General features: G+C 41.6%; 1 protein-coding gene across 3 annotated transcripts in view; it reads right to left on the bottom strand.

Moving 5' to 3' along the window:
* Positions 1-24,097, bottom strand: part of KEA3 (K+ efflux antiporter 3) — a 126,744-nt gene that overhangs the window by 42,299 nt on the left and 60,348 nt on the right. For all 3 annotated transcript variants that reach the window (XM_087676788.1, XM_087676787.1, XM_087676789.1), the window contains one exon: positions 17,238-17,339. In XM_087676788.1, coding sequence (XP_087532914.1) covers positions 17,238-17,339 — 102 coding nt within the window. The remainder of the gene's footprint in view (positions 1-17,237; positions 17,340-24,097) is intronic.

Below are 24,097 nucleotides of genomic sequence, written 5' to 3'. Positions count from 1 at the left end.
AGGAGGATATGGATTGGGCACCATCACGTAGCAGGCACTGGGCGGAGCACGGCGTCACGGAGCCTTTCCGACGGACCTTCTAGCGCCGCCTATGGGATAGTTGGAGACCGAGGAGTGTATCGTATTTCTTATGGCTGGTGGCACATGGAGGCTTAGCAGTGGGAAGTTGGCTTGTCCACATGCAGAAGGAGGGAGATTGTATGCGTTGCACACAGCAACCTCTGGAAACACCAAAGCACTGCCTTTGGTTGTGTGAGGCGGCGCAGCTCGTGTGGAGAGGTGCATGCCGCATCCTTCGTCGTATAGCACCCAGCCTTGGATGTATCTCATGGGGAGCTTTCTGCTGGCAGGCAGTCAGCAAGGGCCGCCACCTTGTGTATGAGGCCGGGATACAGGATACAATATTCATTATCGAGGCAAGGTCGTGTGCAGTGACTGGTTTGGAGGCTCTACCCATCCACTACGTGCTGGAGCCCACAACAGACCGCTCTGAGGTATGGGAGATCATAGGGAGTCTTATTGGTTGGCATATCTGGAAGGCGCGGTGTCAGAAGGCTTTCGGCGGAGAGAGACTTTCAGTACAGGAGACTTTAGCAGAACTCTGGACCTCCATCATTCACTCCCTCCGCCGTCGATGGGATCAGGTGCAGGGCAAATCCAGGGCTCATTAGGAGCTCCAAGGTCATTTCATGCGCACTTGAGGCGGCCACGACTTGTTTTTCATGATGCAGGCAAGCAGCCCCAAATGGCAATACACCCCCAGCACTCCGTTGTAATCAGTTTTTCTGAGTAATATAATCAGCCATATTTTATTTGCAAAAAAAAAAAAAAAGTGATGAAAACTCAACATCCTCTGCCAAGGAGCAATTGTTGCATAGTGCATGTTCAATTGAAGGATCTATCAATATTGAACAACATCACACTAATGCAAGCAATACCACACAAGTGAATGTCTCTCCTTCTAGTGGAGCTTCTGAGTCACCAAAGGAAGATGGTACAAATGCAATCTTCGGATGCAATTGATGAATGTAGTAAATGCATTGGAACAGATTGCTCAACATCCAAAATTTTATGATGTAATGCTTGGACCTCAAAAGTCAAAGCACAAGAAGAGGCATTTACATTCTAGACATATTAGAAGAGCACATGGACTGCAACCTTAGTCTGCCATTCAATGGGCAGCAGCTCAATGCGCATGGGGCTCGAATTCAACAATCAGTGCATGGACATAGTGCTAGTGTATATGCACAAGGGAAAAATTTTCAGCATGCATACACATCCAAGTTATTTCAGAGGTGGTTCTTTTTTCTAGGCCATGGATAGCAATGCATTAGGTGGTCTTGGTATGCAAGGAGCTTATGTTGCTGGTTTAGAACCTTGTTTTCCAGAAATTACATGGTAATGCTTTTTGATAGTGCATAACCAAGAATGCAACATGGTGTTAATGGAAATATTGGCATGCAACTAGGGTTCAATTAGGTTTGTATGGAAATGTGGGAATGCAACATGGTGTTAATGGAAATAGTGGCATGCAACTAGGACTGCAATTAGGTTTGTATGGAAATGTGGGAAGCCCTACAAAGTAGTATGAAATGCAAAGTTTAGGGGCTGATCCTTATAACCCAAGCATGGATGTGGCTAATGTGAATATAGGAGTGGTACCTCTTGTGTCTCCATATTTGCAGCCACTAGTTTATGACAATCTCATGCCTAAGAACAAGGCGATCTCTTGTGAAGGCCATGACATAAGTCTTGTGAAGTAGTATGGATCTCTATGGATGGCTATCAACATAAGTCTTGTGAAGCAGTCATACCTATGGGCATAAGTCTTATAAAGCAACCATTATGGGTGACTGAGGTATCTAGTGGAGCCTAGTATTTGTGAAAGCATTAGAGTGTGGCATGTGGATTCATGCATGGTATTCTCTTTCATTCTTGAAGAACAAACAAGGGATGTGATGCTTTGGTCATACGAGGTATCTTTGCTTGTGGACCATTGATATGCTTTTTGGAATGCACTCCAGGATATTCCTTCCATTTGTATTGTTGGTAAATGCATGTTCGCACAAAACATGGCTTTGGAATGGCCACAAGATAGAGCAATGGCATGAAATAAACTATTGTTTTCTGGTTGGTTCCAGCTTTCCATGGCCTTTGTATTCATGATCTTACAGGTTTCAATCATGGACTTGTGTTGAGGGCTTTTGCATATGTTGGTTGGCTGTTTTTGTACACCCAGTCTGTTAATCGTAGGTGTGAGCTTTGAGGATGATACATAGCTAATATGGAGTGGGTGAATCTCTCATTGTGGCAACTTGGCATGTTTGGACATCTAACAAGAAAAGTATAGGCTATGTTGAGTTTCACAACTAAATGGGATAGATTCTTTAAACTATATGGTCATGTTTGGTGTCAAAAGAAGTTGTGCTTTATAGTTACAAAGCATTGATGTATTGATGATACTGAGAAAGCAGTTAAGACTTTCTTTGGCCAACTTTGAGACAAGAGATTGATACTTTTGCAAGGAAATTGCATTGCGTCAATGAAGCTCTTGGGTTTGTTGTATCTTTTTATCTTAGTTGATGTTGATCTTTGAGACTTAATACGATCAATGTGGTAGACACGTGTTTCTACAATTATGCTTGAGTGTAGTGAGTACCATTTTGATAGTTGTGGATTTGTACAGTTGTGATTGGTTGTATACTAGTGCAATGACTAACATCTAGAAAACAAATGTGCACTACTAGAACATGGAGTAACAATAATGTTCTTGGTTACTTCGAAACATGTATGGCTAATTATACATTGATAGTATATGGAGTAACAATAGCATGCTTGATTACTTGGAAACATGTACAAATAACTATATATTGATAATATCTCGAGTAACAATAGTATACTTGGTTGCTGGAAAAGATACAGTAACGGCAATATGCCTAGTTGCTAGAAAACATAGAGTAATGGCATTATGTCCGGTTGTTGGAAAAGAATCAAGATGTATTGGTCATTTTGTATATCATATTGGCATAGTTGCACTCGTACGTAGTACGAACTGGTTCGTACTATACAGTTCGTACCATACTATACCGTACGAATTCGCACCAAAAAACAATTTTGCGTGGTTGTTGTTGTTGGTGGTGGTTTGGGTTGTTGATTGTTGTTGTTGTGGCGGTGGTGGTGGTGATTTTGTAGCCTTGATTGATCAACCAAGAAAGGGGGTGGAAGCTTTATTAGACTCCTCATACATGTTTTGTTATGATTTATCCTAGAGTCAAAGGCCATACATAAGGTATTCAAGTAGTTCCGAATGTTTCTAATTGATGACCAACAATTACCAAACAAAGCACCAAAGGTTTTGGTAAAAGATTTATGAATTTTGTTATGGTTTTGTTTGGCATTGCTAAGGCTAAAGTAGCTACCGATGGTACATTCACTAATTCGTGTACTCTCAGAAGGTACATTAGGCCAAGCTATCCTCTGGCCTAGTTTTATTAGCAATGTGTACTAATGCTTTGGGTTGGGTGGTGCAAAATGAGCTGTGAACAAAGGTAAAATCAATAGGATTAAGCTACTTGATGATTCTCAAATGGTGCTGAATTTATTTATTGATGACACCCCATGCGTTTGGGGGTACATGCATGCAACCAAGAAATCCGTGAAATGCCTGCATGCAAGGAGTCCTTCCATAACATGAAACGAATGTGCTGAGTAAGAGCATTCAATGTAGTAGTAGTCCAAGGCAGCAATGGCAAGAAATATGTGAGCATTGGCAACATAATTGTCTGAGCCACTTTGAGGGGAACATGGAAGGGCCAAGCCTGTGACTTTCAACACAGAAACTTAGCTGCCAGTTTCTATAAAATCCACTCGAGTAGTTGCTTTGGCCGAACATCAACACCCAAAGGGTACCCAAGATGCCTAACAATGGAACCATGGGGAACAACCATTCCCTGCCAGTCCAATGACTGCAAATCTGACTCCGTGCAACTGAGAATGGCTGATTTCAAAGCATTGATATGAAGACCAGAAGCATGACCAAAGAGAGTCCAAACATCTAATGCTTTGCGAAGGTTATCCTTGTCCGCACGCAAAATCATAAAGCTCTCATCAGCCAAGGATTGACTAATGAAGTGCTGTCCAAAAGGAAGAGACAATCCAGCTAACTGAGTAGAAGCTGCCATATGAGATAACATCGAAAGAACCGGATGAGTTGCAAGGGCAAAAAAGAGAGGACTCAAAGGGCAACCCTGTCTCACAGAGCGTGCAAGGACAAATGGCTTGGTAACAGCACCATTCAGCATAACTTGCGAAAAAGCCGCAACACTAATGCTGTAGATCAAACGAGACATCCGAGTACCAAAGCCCATAGTAGACATAAGTTTTACAATGAAAGACCAGTCTAAATAATCAAAAGCCTTTTCCAGGTCCAATTGAATCAATACCACCTCCTGATTAGAGTGCCTTGCATAGTCAATAGCCATTTGCACATTTAAGACATTATGCAGAATGTTTTGGTCCTTAATAAAACCATATTGAAGAGGATGCACAATGGCAAGAAGATGCTTATGGAGCCGATTCACCATCACTTTGGAAAAGATTTTATACATAGAACCCATCAAAGAATTGGTCGCCGATGTTTCAATATAGACGGGGAAGGAACTTTTGGAACCAGTTTGATAAGTCCTTTCCATGAGGAAGGTATGAACCCCATTTCCCAAACCTGCTGAAACATAGCCGTCAATGGTTTCACCAGTCGGGTAGCAAAAACCTCAAAGAATTCATTGGTGAGACCATCCCAACCGAGACTTTTATCCTTGGGCAAGTGTAGCAAAACATCCATAACCTCAACCTCACGAATATCTGTCTCCAAAGTAGTTTACATGTCATGTGGAACCTGATTGCGGACCAAATCACAGAAAACTGAGCGGACATGAGTAATTTGGTCAGAAGGTGAAGGAGTAGAACCAAGAAGGTCTAGAAAATAATTCCTACACATATTCACAATAGTCTGAGGATCAATGACCATTTGACCTTCTACATCCTGGAGTCTAGTCATATTCTCTCGAGCAGGAGATGCATGGAGAGCTCGAAAGAACTTATGAGTCTGATAAGCACTATCTTGCAAATTCTCAGTTAAATTATGCAATTTGGCATGCTGATAAGATTTCAACTGAAACTCTTTAATAAGATCAGCCAAACGCATAGCCAATGGCAGCAGAAATACATCATCTGGAGTCTCCACCAGTAGAGAACGAACCAAAGCCAATAATTCCTCCGCCGCTTATCGACGCCGCCGACAAAGAGAGGCATGATGGATCCCATACTGCCGAACAACCCGCTGCACATTAGAGAGCAATCGTTCAAAAGAAGCATTGCCCTCAGAGGAGAAGTCCAATAAAATTCTATCAATAAATTGCTGTATATAACCCTGAAAGATTGACTGTATATAACCCTGAAAGATTGAATGCTTCAAATAAGACGAGTTGAAACGCAAAGGGAGTCTATTCAGAAATTGCTTAAAAGATGCAATGGGTTGTACAAGCATCTCAAGCTGTAGAGGAAAATGGTCCGACAAGGCGTATTGCCGCAACACTTTCATTTCCAGCATCTCAGGAAGAAAAGCATCATCCTGCATGATGTACATGCGGTCCAACCGCGACCATGTAGTTGTATACTGCACAGAATGAAAAGTAAACCCTGTAGAAGAAGGATGTAGCCATGACCAAAGATCTTGCTTAAGTACGGCAAGAGCAAACACATTCTACATACAGCTTTCTGGAGCGTCCATCACCGAATGCTCTGATGTGGACTGTGAAGGATCAACACACATATTAAAATCCCCCATAAAAAAACCATGTTTGCCAAGTGACAAGGAGATCTGCAAAGTATTACAAAGATCCTGGCGGGATAAAGGGTCATTTGGAGCATAGAGCCCAATTAACCATAAGATCTCTCCTTCAAATAAAACTTCAATCACCACAAAACGACCATGTACATCATTTTTAATAAGAACAGGCTGATATTTCTCATGTACAATCATAAGCACACCAGAATAATGCATGGCATGTGTCCCTCCATAAAACAAGCGAAACCCATGGCAATCCACAACTTTTTTTGCTTCACCGTGACTCTTGTGCTCAACAACACACAAGAAATCCCACTGATTCTCATGCAATAAACTCCACATGGCATGTTGCTTATTGCGAGAACAAATGCCTCGCACATTCCACGTGGCTATCTTCATGTGTATTCAAAGAAGAAAATCAAGAATGAGGCAAAGCTTGCCTCGATTTAACCTTTTCTGCTAGAATGTCAAGGACTCCCTCATCCAAAAATCAGCTAACACGGCAAAAGAGTTCTAAGGGCCAGATTTAGAGGTAGACGGTGTATCCACTGTCTTGGGAATGAAACGGGGATAACGACGATCCCATGGGGTAATCACGTTACCTCTAGCATCAAAAGCCAACTTAGCAGGTGGGCCCTTCGGACCATCCGTATATACTTTCCTAGTGGGCTGATTGCAAGGAGCAGAAGAAATCATAGCATAAGTAGTGTGCTCTGAAGACAACATATCTTTCCTGCGCATATAAGTACGCAAGGAATCTTGTGAAGCATTAGGCACAATATCCGCCATGCCACCATCAAACCTTTTACCTTTTTTGGCACGTACATCTACCTAGTCATTGTCACGGAAATCCAAACCCGAAACATGTTGTTTGCCTTTATCCAAAACTTTAGGTGGCTGGGTCGCATCCTGCGACGGAGCATCAAGCACCATATCTTCCATGGGAGGCAAAACATGCTCAGCATCTGAAGTCGGTTGCTTTGTTGGACATTCGGCCATAAAATGCCCTGATTTTCCACACGAAAAACAATGCCCTGCAAAGCTACCCCATTTCAAACGAAAGTGCAAAGGATGCATGCCAAAGCAATTAAGACGTAACCAAGCAGGCCTTTTCCGAGCAGTGTCCCATAACATACACAAACGGTTACGATTCGTGGCCCTTAGGCTCGGGAAAACCAAAACAGTGCCCACACGGCCATGGCATCCTTTAACAGTGGCCAATAGACGGCCGAACAATTTTCCATTTCAACCCATACCGGGCATTCGCATTGAAGCAAGCGCTGAAAATCTGCCATGGGCGCTGGCGCCATGGCACAACATGGACCAAACGTCGATGAAAGAACAATGGCAGTTTAGTCAGCAGATCGGCACGATGCTTCTCAGATTTCAACAACACCTCATAAAAGCCTCGGGGCCCAACAAAAATCTCTTCAACACACTCCCCTTGTAGTAGACTTTGCAACCACTTGCGAATATAAGAAAGCAGTGCGATCCTACTAGTGAAGAAGAGTATAACAGCACGTTCATAAAACACCGAGAATGAGCGCAAAACATTTTTAGGATCCATAGCGGCTTCCAGAACATCTTCAATTTCAGAGTCAAAAAACGCTTCATGATTATGTTGAACATAATCACCAAGCAGAGTGTTGGCAAACTCCAACAAATGCTCCCAGTCAACATCCTGAGAATCCATAGAATCACAAGCAACCTGAGCATAAGAACATTCTTGATGATTCATTGTATCTTCCGAAGTATGCTTGGTATGTTTGCTTGCAGGCTAGAAGTCAGGACCAGGTGGCATCTCCTCTGTGCAAGGAACCATATCCTATGGTTCCTCTGTTTCAAAATCCGGATCAAGGGCTGCCACCGTTTGGTCAATAAAGGCCACGTCCAGACCAGCCATGTTGTATCACCACTTTAACAAGAGATCTGAAGCTATTTGCAGGGCGCTATCCAAAAATTGCTTAAAAGGTGCAATGGGTTGTGCAAGCATCTCAAGCTGTAGAGGAAAATGGTCCGACAAGGCATATTGCTGCAACACTTTCATTTCCAGCATCTTAGGAAGAAAAGCATCATCCTGCATGATGTACATGCGGTCCAACCGCGACCATGTAGTTGTATACTGCGCAGAATGAAAAGTAAACCCTGTAGAAGAAGGGTGAAGCCATGACCAGAGATCTTGCTTAAGTATAGCAAGAGCAAACGCATTCCACACACGGCTTTCCGAAGCGTCCATCACCGAATGCTTTGATGTGGACTGTGAAGAATCAACACACATATTAAAATCCCCCATCAAAAAACCCTGTCTGCCAAGTGACAAGGAGGTCTGCAAAGTATTTCAAAAATCCCGGCAGGATAAGGGGTCATTTGGAGCATAGAGCCGAAGTAACCATAAGATCTCTCCTTCAAATAAAACTTCAATCACCACAAAACGACCATGTACATCATTTTTAATAAGAACAAGCTGATATTTCTCATGTACAATCATAAGCACACCAGAATAATGCATGGCATGTGTCCCTCCATAAAACAAGCGAAACCCATGGCAATCCACAACTTTTCATGCTTCACCGTGACTCTTGTGCTCAATAGCGCACAAGACATTCCACTGATTCTCATGCAATAAACTCCACATGGTATGTTGCTTATTGCGAGAACAAATGCCTCGCACATTCCACGTGGCTATCTTCATGTGTATTCAAAAAAGAAAATCACGAAGGAGGCAAAGCTTGCCTCGATTTAACCTTTTCTGCTAAAATGTCAAGGACTCCCTCATCCAGAAAATCAGCTAACACGGCAAAAGAGTTCCAACAAGCAGATTTAGAGGTAGACGATGTATCCACTGTCTTGGAAATGGAACGGGAATAACGACGATCCCATGGAGTAATCACGTTACCTCTAGCATCAAAAGCCAACTTAGCAGGTGGGCCCTTCATAGCATCCATATATACTTTCCTTGTGGACTGATTGCGAGGAACAAAAGAGACCGTAGCATGAGCAGTGTGCTCTGAAGACATGTCTTTCCTGCGCATATAAGTACGCAAGGAATCTTGTGAAGCATTAGGGACAATATCCGCCTTACCAGCATCAAACCTTTTACCTTTCCTGGCACGTACATCTACCCAATCATTGTCACGGGAATCCAAACCCGAAACATATTGTTTGCCTTTATCCAAAACTTTGGGTGGTTGGGTCGCATCCTGCAACGGAGCATCAAGCACCATATCTTCCATGGGAGGCAAAACATGCTCAGCATCTGAAGTCGATTGCTTCGCTGGACATTCGACCATAAAATGCCCCAATTTTCCACACGAAAAACAATGCCCTGCAAAGTTACCCCATTTCAAACGAAAGTGCAAAGGATGCATGCCAGAGCAATTAAGATGTAACCAAGCAGGCCTTTTCCGAGCAGTATCCAATAACGTACACAAACGGTTACGATTCGTGGCCCTTAGGCTCGGAGGAACCAAAACAGTGCCCACAACAGCCATGGCATCCTTTAACAGTGGCCAATAGACAGCCGGACAGTTTTCCACTTCAACCCACACCGGGCATTCGCATTGAAGCAAATGCTGAAAATCTGCCATTGGGCGCCATGGCAAAAATGAACCAAACGGCGATCAAAGAACAATGGCAGTTTAGTCAGCAAATCGGCATGATGCTGCTCGGATTTCAACAACACCTCATAAAAGCCTCGTGGCCCAACGAAAGTCTCTTCAACACACTCCCCTTGTAGTAGACTTTGGAGCCACTGGCGAATATAGGAAAGCACTGGGATCCTACCAGTGAAGAAGAGTATAACCGCACGTTCATAAAACACTAAGAATGAGCCCAATACATTTTTAGGATCCACCTTGGCTTTCAGAACATCTTCAGTTTCAGAGCCAGAAAACGCATAATCACCAAGCAGAGTGTTGGCAAACTCCAACAAATTCTCCCAGTCAACATCCTGAGAATCCACAAAATCAGAAGCAACTTAAGCATAAGAACGTTCCTGATGATCCATTGTGTCTTCCAAAGTATGCTTGGTGCGTTTGCCCGCAGGCTGGAAGTCAGGACCAGGTGACATCTCCTCTGTGCAAGGAACCATATCCTCTGGTTCCTCTGTTTCAGAATCCAGACCAAGGGCTGCCACTGTTTGGTCAATAAAGGCCAAGTCCAGGCCAACCATAGTATATCACCACTTTAACCCGAGATCTAAAGCTATTTACAAGGCGCTCTCTCTCTCTCTAGGCAGGTCGTTGTACCTTAGGTCCTCTGCATAAATCTATATTCTACAGTACTGTTTGTTTATACTTTAACACAATCTGTCTCCTTCTAGGATTAGAGCAGGCCGTCACAGACAGATCCTTGGAGTCAGACACAGGGCAGTGTGCCAGAGGAATGTCAGGATGCAGATCAGGTCAATGATAATACCCGGGGGTGCTGGGACAGAGTGCGCGCAGGACAGAAAAAGGACGTCTAGAAGGCAAGGGCAGGATTCGACGGGTCGGGCAGGATTCGACGGGTCGGGCAGGGAAGACGGCTCTCTCTCTCTCGCGTACCTTCTGTACACAGGGCCAGGTTCGTCGGCCAGGGAAGACGGCTCTCTCTCGCTCTCTCTCTCTCGTGTTCCTTCTGTACACAAGGCCAAGTCGAACCTACGCGGCCCTAAGGGAAGGACTCAGGCTACGCACAGGGCACGGAGGCGCGCCCACAGAACAGGGCTAATCTGATCCCCCATCGCCATCGCTGAATACTCTCTCTCTCACATTTTCATAGTGATAATTGATAAGTTGGTTAAGTTCAAAGCATTGTCATTCTCACGTTTTTTTTCCGGAGTTACTATTTTTGGACCAGAATCTGTTCGTGTCATTATCTTCGTTTTTATAGGAGGATTAATTCTTTGGTCTGTGCCGAGGTCAAATTTTGCACCGATCATGGAGAATTTTAGACCGGAAGGTTTAAACGGAAAATTTGTTACATGTATACCATGTGGCACAAATTTCAGAGAGAGAGAGAGAGAGAGAGAGAGAGAGAGAGCATTTTAAAAAAACGTAATTGGCATAAGGGGCAAATCTGAGAATGAAGTTTTGAGGAGCTTAGGATAGTTTGTTGCAAGAACATCAGCTATGGAGAGTACTTCTTCGACTCTGACTCATGTACAAAGGTAGAGATTGCTCCCTCTGGTCAACTCTCTCTCTATTCTCAGAGGAAATGCAATGCATGATGGGCTGATTCCATCGAAGGGTTTTTCAGCTCTGATTTAGTATTGTTTGTGGGATTGTTTTAATGCTGGAATAATGCTTTCCTAAAAGGAATGTTGTTCTAGACACGCTGGACAATAAGAATAGTGAATTCAGAGATTTGTAGAATGCAATTCTGCACACGAATCATTGAGTTTTGGTCACAAGAAATGCTTTTCTGAAAGTGATGTTATTTTGGACATACTGGTTCTGGACATGCTGGACAGTAAGAACAGTGAATTCAGAGATCTGCTGAGTGCAATTCTGCACACGAATCATTGAGTTTTGGTCACAAGAAATGCTTTCCTAAAAGGGATGTTGTTCTGGACATGCTGGACAGTAAGAACAGTGAATCCAGAGATTTGTAGACTGCAATTCTGCATATCATATGAATCATTGAGTTATGGTTACAGAAAATGCTTTCCTAAAGGAATGTTGATCTGGTCATGCTGAACTGTCCTTATGCAGTTGGGATTTACTCAAAAAAGATGAAAACCAACTGTTCACAAGTTATGTATTTTGGAACATTTCATTTTTGTAACTTTCCATCTTTTAATTGATAAAATCGAGAGAGGTGCCAGTCTTCAGGGCCAATCTGGGATTGAGAGAGGGAGTGAGGTTTCTATTTGTGTGTGTGTGAAAAGACTAGGTATTAATTAAAGGAACTACCGCTTTATGTGAATCATAGACCAGTTTCAGTTACAACTGCCTTGGGATGTATGCTCAAGATTAAGAACCTAGAACTTGAATTCCAAGAGCTGAAATTAAAGAATTTTAGGGAGATTCAAGAGGCCAACCAGGTAATATTAAATTTGGTGCTAAATTTGTCTTGCAAGGAGCAAGGTGAAGGCCAACCAAGAGGCAAATTGGTTTGAAGGCTTGTTGGTCATTCATGACAACAAGAGGCACTTGGATTAGCAATTGAAATTAGTGAATCTTAGTTGTACTCAATCCATTGGTAATTGAAGATAAAGAAATACCGCAAGGGGCAACAGTTTTAGGGCCAATAGGCTCTCCATTGTCCAAGATTAAAGTGGTAAAGTGTGCATTTCAATTTATATGATTTACTTATTGTAATTATTGTTAAAGGGGATTATTACAACCCTCTTCGAGGAGGAAGACTATTTTCAGCTACCATTACTTTATTAATTAATGCCTAGTCCTAATTATTGAGATAAAATAAGCATTACATGCTGAATTATCTTAAACAGCCCCAAAAATACTTGATTAATGAAAAACCCTAAAATGGGGAGCGGTTCAAGACATTAAAACGGGGACAGGTTTGACGTCCAAAACTTTCTATAAATAGGTAGGCTGCCCTCCATTCAGCCCAATCTTATCTTTGCAAGTTTTAGGTGCTAGAACATCATTGTCCACACCCCGTTCGCGAAGGACATCTCAACCAAAGCTAGCCCACACTTTCTTCACCCATCCGGCGACTGTTTCCAGCTTATATCTTGCAGCTTGTGCCACTTCCTACCGCTTAACTGTTACATTTTACTATGGCATGTTACTATCGTATTTTACTCTTGTATTCTACTGCAGTGTTTTCCTGCTACGTTGTACTGCTCCGTCTATCATAGATCCAACATCTACTGCTGCCTTGTTGCGATTCAAGATCCATCAAGAGTACAACACACTCTTGAGCTCATTACCTCTAGAGTTTGCTTGAGTTCGAGGCTGAGTGCTTATTCCCTACATGGTTTATTTACTGCATGAGCATTGTATATTTAGTATTCAATCATTTATTTCATTGAGTGTGTTCATTGTCTCTAAGTTACACTAACCCTAACTATGTTCTATTGATTTTATGCTTTGTCGTATGCTTTCATTTATGTTTCTGCGTTAGGGTATTTCTTCACATGGTATCAGAGCAAGGTTCTCTTTAACGAAACCTCTACCTTTGCTGTGAAAGCCCTTCACAAGAAGTAGGAACAACAAGAGGGCAAGATAACTTCAAATAGATCTTCACTACATCATCATGATACTCCTGAGCCTAGTACATCGAGACACAACATAGAGTGGGCCTCACAACTTGCTCCTCCAACTTCCGACATGGCTAGAGTCTTCAGACTACCATGGAGTCCACAGTCCATACGAGATCTCATAAGCTGAATACGATCTCATCCTCATGTATTGAGCCCAATAATAGGTTGAAGGTAATTTTGAGTTTCCCCTTTAGATTTGGTGCACCGGTCTAATGATTTTGTAGGAAGGACACAAGCTTCACAAAGGAATGGCCATTCTGACTTGGAAACTAGCATGAAGTACAAACCATTTTCCTCTCTACCACCTTCATCTCCATCTCTACCATTTGTATTCCATACACATCTCCTCCTTCATTCACTCTGTCATGTATGCAAATCAATACTTCTAAATCCTTTGGATTTACTTCCACTTTTTTGCAAGACATTGGTGATGCTCAAGATGAAGGAACTTTTCACACCAAGTATTGGTTCATAAGCCCTAAAGAAGATAGGTTTTTCCATTTGAACTCAAGGAAAGATAAGCAAAAGTTACAAGATCCATTTGTGAGTGCTCCTCTTTCATCTTTTCCTCCACCTTTTACATCTCATGGTCAATTTGACTTTGATGAATCATCTTTTTCATCATTTGTATTTAATGGACAAAAGGAACCTAATTCATTTTCCACAACTACATCAATCACAAACCCATTTAATCTCCCACCCATCCCAACCATTGGTTCTACTGTAAATTCCTTTCAACCTCCATTAATGCATCTTCCATACTCCACACATCATACCAAGGGTTTCCTTCACCCTTAGGCACAGTCTTTAGGACCTTGTCTTTTCCTCAACCAAGTAGTGTCTCCATGATGGGGGTTCATCCTCCCATCCACACACTTTCGGGATTTTCACGGCCTAGGAATGCCACCCAACCATTACCAAGTGTGGATCAATTGATACCATAGTTTGTCTCCATGGCATTACCTAGTGGGTCTTCTGGTCATTTTATTGTGCCCCATCCAACAATTGAACAAGGCTTACGTGTCCTAGTCTCTTTATCTCTACGTGCACTTTATGGACACATTCATATTCCAATGTCTCTGCATAAATTGGCACTTAGTAAACATTTTCAGCTTTTTTCTGCCTACCCGCCTCCTCCACCTCCTACTTATCCCTCTTCACCTCCTCCTCCTTATCCATCTTATTCCACTTATCCAATACCTTATGGTTCTTCCTCATCATTAGCCAAACATGCCTTTAATGACAAGCCCCATTTTAGCGAATCGACCTTCACTACTTGGTAAAACCTTATGAGACATGTCCTTGAGTCACAAAACCTATGGGATATTGTGCAAGTGTTGAAACCCCAACCTAATCCCACACTTGTTCCATACAAGGTGGTCTGCTCATGGAAGGCTAGAAATGCATGTGCTATTGCCGAGCTGATTCATGGTCTATTACTCGAATTTCATTCACAACATCAGTATTTTGACTTAGCATCCGAGCATTGGGCACACTTGACTGACTGCTATGTAGCTCGTGATTAACAAATCAAACTTTACTACTTTGTCAAACCTAATGAGGCATGTCCTTGATTCACAAAACCTATGGGATACTATGCAAGGGTTGGAATCCCAACCTGATCCCGCACTTATTCATACAAGGTTGTCCACTCATGGAAGGCTAGAAATGCCTCCGCCATTGTGGAGTTGATGTAGGGTTTGTTACCTGAATTTCATTCACATCTTCAATATTTTGACTTAGCATCGGAGTATTAGGCACACTTGACTAACCGCTATGCAACTGAAGATAGGACTTGCCACATCAATTTGAATCATGAGCTCCAAAACTTTAAAATCACTAACTGGACTGATTTGAAAGTCAAGTTGGATGAGTATCAACGTCTTCTTGCCAAGTTCTTTGCCACAGGGGCTCCTAAGTCTTCAAACGATCAGGTCATACTGTTTCTTAACAAGCTACCGAGGAAATACTTCCATTTTGTGTAGGAGGTGATCTCATAGCCCACTATGTCCACATTCTATAAATTTTAGTATTAGCTACAGCATTACACTCAATTGTTTGAACAATTTCATAAAATGACCTCTATAGAGGGCACTCTTGTATCTTCTTCTCAGAAGGTGCAACAAGGGAAGAGTAAACAATATCAAAACTCCAATCAAAATAAAAAACAAACTCAAAATCAAAATCCAAATCAAGCTAGTGAGACCAAAGGAAACTCCCTCTCATCTCTAAAACCTGGGTGGCAAAATATATCGAAAGAAAATTGGTACTATCAATATTCTTATAAGGCTGGCCACTTTGACAACGAATGTCAATCAAAGGTAAGAGACACGACACCAAAAGCTAAGACTCAGACCCCCGCCCCTAAGTCAGGAAACCTCCGACCAGGGAGGCACGGTGATAGCAATCCTCAACAAGGACAGTGGCAAGGCCAAACCCACACTACCATTGGTCAGCCCATCACAATGCACATCATTCTCAACACCAAAGGGCATGTCAGATTGATCTGCAAAGGCCCACATCATCTCCTTAGAGACATTTGAGGATGAGAGTCTCATCCACATCTACGAGTTGCCTCTCAACGAGGTGACTACAAAGGCCCACTAATCACAGCCGAGTACTTCAGCTACTCCTTCAATTATGAACAGTGAAGCTACTCATCATATGACCCATCTTGGACATTTTCATCTCCTAAGCCCTTGCAACCGAGATAGTCCGTGTTTGGAACAACTCCTTGGTCAAGATTCAAACTCACGATCATGTCAGTTTTGCCACTGACCAAGGCCTGGATCTCGCTATGCTGCAAGGATTTTGTGAAATGGGATTGATGTTTGATTTTGATTAAGGGATGATGAAGCACCAAAAGCAAATTCATTGGAGTAAGTATGAGACACAGAGGTATTACTTGACCTCTTTTTATAATCTCCTCTTCTTGCATTTACACAAATATGGATTTGGATCTTCATGATAACCTTCACCCATTACATGTGTTTCAGAAGGAGGAATAAAGTAAGAACTTGTAAAATTTCAACCATACATACCTTGCTTTGTGTTTGCTGAAACAGATGGCATTGAATAGATCAGGTTTCCCAACTTTCTTTGTCATCTTTTGTTGGGGGTTTGTGATGCGCACCAACATGGATCTCCAACTAACATGCAAGATCCTTTCAGTTGCAAACTTAGTTTGTGAACTCAGATGCCGAAGATGTTTTGTGAGGTGGATTAAGAGCATCAAGCTTTTCTTTATCCTTGGGTTCCAATCAAGGATGAGGAACTATGAAGGTTATATACTATCTTTTTCTTAAGATGTTTGTGTTTTGGGTTTAACCATGGATCACAATGGCAAATGCTTAAAGATATAATGAAACAATTTCATATCAAACAAGGTATAAAATTTTGATTCCTTTCACTTTGATCAGAGAACATGCTGATAAGATTTGGAGATGACTAAGCTGCAAAAATGGTGGTGGAAACTTTCAACAGGAATCTGGAAAAGAGCTGCCCTAAAAGCAAACAGTTTTTCTTTGGAGATGTATTGTGGGTGTATCTACTGGTTGATGAAAGCTTACAAAAGTTTAAGATATCATCATCTCACTATGGAAAATACAACACAGCTATCTGACATTGGAATTGCAGTGATGTGTGTTTCCCGATTGATGAATAGATTGGGAGGGTGAAATAGGTACATTTCTGCATTTTAGAAATATTGGGAAGTTATTTTGCTTCTTTGGAAGATTTCTGAGAAAATACAAAGACTATGCCCACTTTCTTGCCTAAACTAGGTTGGAGCTTTGTGGACCATATAGACAGTTCACAATCATACTGTCTTCGAGGATGAAAATTTCTCGTCAATGGCTTTTTATATACATTTTTGTGCTTGATGAGATGGATGATACATCTCTATTTGCACTTTTCAGATGTTTTGGATATGTGGCTTCTAGAATAGACTGCCCTTGAACAGTGGACAGCACACAGAGATGTCCTCAGTAGAGTTTAGAAACAACAGACTTCAGAACTTTGTACCGATTATCCAACTTGCATAAATGTACAAAATTGAAGATTAAGGATTCAAAATTCAATGCATATGAAGAAACCGTGTAATTGGATGATTAGTTCTAACATGGTTGAATGACTACAAGTCCATTCTGACAACCAATTTTGAAGGGAGTAAAGACTTACAAGGAAAAGAATGCCCAATTCTGACAAGGCTTTGACATCTACAATATTCCGTATCAGATTCAGCTGGTTCAACACAACTCCAGAAAGGAAAAAGCCCAGGATCTGCAAAAGCAACACAGAAGTTAAATTCCCATAGAATCACAACAGAAACCATTAAGGGGCATCCCAATGGGACAAAACATGGATTTGCCAAACTAGTCTTGTGATATTTCTATACTAGGAACACTGTCCAAATTAGAACATTGAAGCCACTAAATTAAAATCAAGCTCTATAAAAAGTACAGTAACAATCATCTAAACTACATGCTGTCACAGAAAAAAGGAGGTTTAAGTACTAGAAGTGTGAAATACAAGAGTCACAAGTGAACTATATGGCTGGCAAATGCATGGTAACTCCAACTATATGACACCAAACATTGGCCAAAAGAGAGCAGATCTTCTTGCCACTTGATAAGAAATAAACCAATGGTGACAAGTCTCAGACCCTTGTAGTACAAAAGAAGCAAGAACCATTGGAAATATTGTGTCATGAGAGTGCAAAAGCCAGAGGGAGACCACCCACCAGCCTTCTCCAATTAAATATTTTGTATTTGAAGGGGTTTTACTAAGCAAGCCTACCATCACCATCGATTTCCACCAAGTTCTGCTTTGTGAAGACTCCAAATGGAATTGCCAATACGTGCCAACCAACCTTGATCCTTAATAAGAAAATGATATATCTAATTGATTGATGCATCTTCCAACAATAGCCATCCTTTAATTCTGTCAGGGGCATGAAAGGGTTTCAAAACATGCAAGGATATTAAAGCCATTTTCCATAAATCACAGTATCATCTAGGGAATCCTTCGAACTAAACGTAATGACATCAAGGTTTGCCACACAGGCAAAAGCACATCAGCAACTAGAAATCAGGCTGCAAGCCTTGCAATTCTGTTCAATGTGTGGCGTGTTTTTTCCCTTCCCATGAAACAATCTTATAGCAGCTAGCAGGACTAAGTGAGTCAATACATGGAAATTTTGAGGTTGACAGGCTGATCGGCATTAATAGCATGCCACCATGAGGCCTAAATTCAAGTGTTTCAATGCAAGACACTCTAGTCTTCAAGAAAGAATCTCCCTATAGAAACCCAAGGCTGCTAACCAAGACACATAGCTTCAAACAAAGACCATTGGAGTGTTATCTTGTGAGCCTTCACATCTAACATTGCTTAACCCCCATTCTTTTAGGTGTACAGATATAGTTCCAAGAAATCCAAGGAATGCTAGAATGCATAGAGTCCTTGCAGAGCATGAAACAAATAGATTGTGTGATTTTCCACAAATTGGCTTTCAACCAAGGAAGCCATGGCAAGTAATATGAAATCGTAGGCAACATGATTGTCTAAGCAACCTTATAGAAGGCAGCCCTATTTGACATGCTTGGAAAAAATGAGTGGCTCTACAACACCACCATTAAAGCATGACTCTCAAGGAAGAGCCCATTAATACTGTAAATTGAATGAGACATTCTTGGATTTTGAGTGTATCTTTGCCTCCCTTCCCTATTGTTAGAAGAAATAGAACATGAACACAAAGAAACACAAGAGAGTGGAAAGCCCATCTTTTGCATGAGTTGAGCTAGGAAAGACCATTCAAGATAATCAAAGGTTTTCCCTAAGTCTAATTGAATCATTACTAATGCATGATTTGTACTTGGGCATAATCAATTCCCATTTGCACATTTAAGATATTTTGCAGAATGTTTTTCCCCTTGATAAACCCATATTGAGTAAGGTGCACAATATCAAGAATATCAAGAAGGTGTCCATGCACTTTTTTGCCATTTGCACTTTTAAGATACTATGCAAAATGTTCCATCCCTTGATAAACCCACGTAGAGCAAGATGTACGATATCAGGAAGGTGTTCATGAGTCTATTGGCCAACACCTTTGCAAAAATCTTAAGCATGCTGCCCATCAAAGAAATAGGTATCCAATGTTTAATTACACCCTCTTTCCACCAGGTAGGCATAATCCCAGTTGCCCAAACTTCTTGACACATAGTGTTCAAGGGTGCTGCCAAGTGCATATTTTGCAAAAAGCGTCACATATGTTTGCATCTAAGCTCATAGATATATCAAATGAGACTAGATCCTTGATCGAATCATAAAACATAGACTAGGCTGTTGTTACTCTGTCTACAATGTGTACATGCAACCCAAGTAAATCCATAAAATATTCCCTACATATTTGCACAATAGCTTGGGGATCTATGATCATTTGATGGACAGAATTTTGCAGCCTTAATACATTCTCCCTTGCCAAAGAGGCATGCAAATGATTATAAAACCCATCAATCTGACAATCATTATCCTACAAGCCCTTTATTAGCCTATTGATAAGATAGAAACTAAATCTCTTTAATGAGATTTTTGTCTACGAAGTGAAGTATGATGGATTCCATATTGCTCGCAACTCTTTGCACATTAGAAAGTGATAGGAGAAAGGAGGCAGTGCCCTTAATTGAGAGATCAAGTGAAGATTGATCCAACACTCGTCTCATATATCCATCACATGTTTCATCCTGAAGAAAGGAAGAGTTGAAATGCAATGGAAATCTGCCTTAGTAACACCTAAAAATATCAATACATTGTTTAAGCATTACAAACTTTGGCAGAAAATGATCAGAAAGGACATATTTTTGAAGAACCTCAATCTTCAAAACCTCTCGCAAGAATGAACAATCATGCATAACATATATGCAATCCAACTCCCTCCAAGTTCCCAAGTATTGGGCAGAATGGAAGGTATAACCATGATCTAGTAGACACAACAAGACCACAGAATTTGCTTCAGAACCAATGATACAATTTCATTCCAATCAAAACTTTCAAACACATCCATGACACCATGTCTCGAGGTGGAATGAGAGGCATCCATGCACATGTTACAATCCCCCATCAACAAACCCGGCCTACCAAGTGAAAGACATGATTGTAATTTTCTGCCATAATTCACGATGGTGTGAGACATTATTCAGTACATAGATACCAACCATAAAATCTCACCTCATATGTAATCTCAACAAGACAATCTACCAAATACATCCCTTTAATCAAAACAGGTTGAAATTTCTCATGCGCAATCATCAACACACGGAATGCTTCACCATTGGGACTCCTGCATAAAACTTGAAACCATGACAATGGACTATCCTTGCAACTTCTTTATGACTTTTATGCTCAACATCACACAGAACATCCCAAGGATTAGCATGCAAAATTCTCCACATAACGTGCGATTTGCTACAAGAGCAAATGCCATGAACATTCCACATGGCTATTTTCATGGAGAATGATGGCAGGAATTAAATCTGAAACTGATATTGCCTTCCCTTTGCCTTAGTTTCCAAGGCTACAAGAATACAGTCATCCAAGAAATCTACCAAAACAGCAAAAGCATTTTGCCTATTACTATCCATCTTCAAAACATATGGTGGATCCACATTCTTAGAATTTGGATGCAAATACCTTCTATTCCAAGGAGTAATCACATTCCCTTGTTTGTCAAAGACAAGATGCGCAAGTGGATCATGTCATTGATCCAAATTATAATCTCCCAGATCCACGTCCCTTTATCATTTCAAAAGTGTTTGATATCTCATGCCATGCAAGATGGGGAGACCACTCCGTGAATGAGGCTTTGCAGTCACACCATTGGAAGAAGGCTACGGAGCAAGAGTTGGATGCAATTGAGCAGAATGGCACTTGGGATCTTGTGCCTCGGCCCACTCATAGGAAGATGATTGGAGTCAAATGGGTCTTTAAGACCAAGTACGAAAGTGATGGCACTTTGGATAAGCACAAGGCACAGCTCATTGTTGCAAAAGGCTTCCGCAGCGGCTAGATGTGGATTTCCATGGCAATTTTACACCTGTAGCTCGGATGGCTACCATTAGGACCGTTCTTGCCTTAGCCAGCCATAGGAACCGCTTTATCAGCTTCAAGAGAAGTCTACCTTCGTTAATGAAGATTTGAAAGAGGAGATCTATGTTGAGTAGCCTCTTGGCCAAGGAGTCATATCAGCGACCCAATCAATTGCCTTAGTGGGTAGCATCCACCATTGGTGAATTTGTATGTGCTGTAGCCCTCAGTTCAGATCCATGGGAGTAGAAAGAGCCTTACACCCCTCCATCTTAAACGTAGTTAAAAGCTCCTACACATACTATTGTTAGGAGATGAAAGTCCCCCTTGAAGTCTGCCAAATCTCATGACATAGAAAGAAGAAGAGAAGGCCCATATCTGTCGTCTTGAACATCTCTTGTAGTGCTTTCTTTGCCTCCTTGACCGTCTTAGCATGGTCACTGGTCAAGATGAGATCATGCACATAGAGCATGAAAATTTCCCTCTTGGATTGATTTGTGTTTTCTACTAGGTTTGCTTGTAGGATTCATGAGTGAACATAAGCTGGTTCATTGGCACGCTATTATGAGGATTTTGTGGTTCCTAAGATGGACCCCCCACCTAGGTATTTATTATCCAGCAGAGGTAGATGAGATGTAGCCTTGGTTTTACAGTGCTAGAGAGATTCAGATTGGGTTGGAGATGTTGACCATAGGGGGTCAACCACATGATATTGCTTCACCTTGCGTGCAAGTGTTATCTCTTGGAGTAGCAAGAAGCAGCCCACTATTACCCTATCATCTACATAAGTGGAGTCCTGAGTGGCATCTTCTACCACATGTGAGATGGTGTGGCTTCCACAATTGCTAGGAGAGCTTGGTTGTCCTTAGAAAAGTCCTACTATATTGCATTGCCACGATGAGACTTGAATTGCTTTGGCACAGAATCCTCTATCCCATGCTAGGTCAAAGCACATTGAGATACACTAGTAAGAACCATTTCATTTGGGAGAAGATCTTGGATGAGACCACTGATGTGGCTTACTACAAGACAGAGGATAACTTGGTAGATTTTTTTTGGAAGGCTCTTCCTCAGACCGTTCTTCAACAGCACTCCAAATCCCCGAGCCATATGCCCTATCCAAGATCTCAAAGGGGGTATTAGAGATTTATTCATCCCCTAGACATGCATTGTCAAGTCACTATTGTGCAATTAGCACTCTTGGGCACAATTATACATTTTCTATTTTTCGGGTCAAACAGTTCTATGCTGTTTACATGCTATTTCCAGCATTTCTAGGCAATTGGGCAGGGCAGGCCACGTAGGATGCCACATGTCAGTCCAATTTTTTTTGCGCAGCGTTATTGATTATTTTATTCAGTGATTTCATTTTTGCTGCAGTCTGCCAGTAAAAAATTGACCGACTTGATCAGTTTTTCTTCTTTTTTTTGCCTATTTATTACTGGCCTGCCCCGGTCATCAGCCACTTGTCATTTCAGGTGGGGAGAGAGATCAGCTCATGGAGATACTTCCAAAGCCCGTGTATACATCTGTCTTCTTCATTTCAGCATTCATCTACTGCAGATTTTTGCATTCTGCTGTCTCTTTTCTCTCTCCCTCTGCTTTTGTATTCATTGCACTTTGGCACCTCTCTCACCATGAAAGGGTAAGATGGGGATGGGGATGGGGATGGGATTGGGATGGTGTGGAGACTGGAATCTAGAAAATGTTCATCCCATGTTTCTGTGCTTGGTAGCCTATGGTTGCCTTTCAACAATTACTTATACAAGAATACCCTATTTGGGTGAAGGTGTAAGGTTTCCCAGCTGTATATTGGCTGCCCTTGATAGATGCCATGGTTGCAATTGGAAAGGTTTTAGTACCCCCTAGGTGTTTATGCAACAAATAGGAATCAAATGTGCATGCTTCGGGCCACAACAAGGAAGCATCCAAAGTGGTCACGTATTAATTCCACATACATGTATCCTCAAAGGTTTTGACTGAAATGGGAAGCATTGAAGTTTGTTGCTTCTCTTATGGGAAATTAGGTTATTTCATGGTTAGGAGGGCCACACTAATTTGAATGATGAATTTGGCATGCAACATAATTGTTCTGGCTTGGGTTTACACGTGGATGCTTTGCTTGTTGTGAGAGAGACACAGAAAAAGGAAACAACCAATTTTGCAATTACTCACTACTGAACCTGGTTGGAAGGAAGTGCATAGGAAAAAATGATAAAGGCATGATCGTGCACAACATGTGGAGACTCCAATGGGTTCTCAAGATGTATTTCTCACCTATGTGCGTTGAAAGGATAAAACCTCTACAAAACGCACTATCATTGAGTGCAATCTCCCATTCCGTTTCCTTTAATTGGATTGGTGCAAAAGAATAATCAAAGCTATTGCCGCAGTTGGTCTATGCGAGGGGTGGTACGATGTCACCTACAACAAAATGCAAACCAAAAAACTCAACGAGGAGAGCGAGAGAATCAATAAATCTCTCAAGCCTATGCATGCCGGATGGGCAAAGTAAGATTGCACCATACTTTCTCATGGCGGATGAAGCAACTAATTTATTGTCACTCTTAACTTACGTATGTTATGGACCATGCATGAGATGCCTATGGCTAGACAAGTACGTTGTAATAGTCCAATGTCTTCCAATTGCTAAACATTGCAAATAATTAGTAAGATTTGAATCTTCATATGCAACTTATCATTTTGCTTCAATTAGGTGAATATTGATGAGTTGAAGTTTAGTAGGCCTAGCCTTCTAAAGAGTATCAACAAATCACAAAATGAGAAGCAAGAGGTTATCTTCAAGTATTTCTACATGATATCTACATGGAGCTAGAGGAGATCGACTATCAAGTCTCACACACCCAGAAGGGCCATCGAGTTGTTACTTCAGTTGTGAGCAATAGGACCACCACTACTTTAGCCATCAAGACCTATGTGAGACAAGGCTCATGACA

This window comes from Lygodium microphyllum, chromosome 4 (assembly GCF_053477565.2).
Source record: "Lygodium microphyllum isolate KBCC chromosome 4, Lygodium_microphyllum_v1.1.10, whole genome shotgun sequence".
NCBI classification, from domain to species: domain Eukaryota; kingdom Viridiplantae; phylum Streptophyta; class Polypodiopsida; order Schizaeales; family Lygodiaceae; genus Lygodium; species Lygodium microphyllum.
This window is presented reverse-complemented; position numbering and strand designations above follow the sequence as displayed.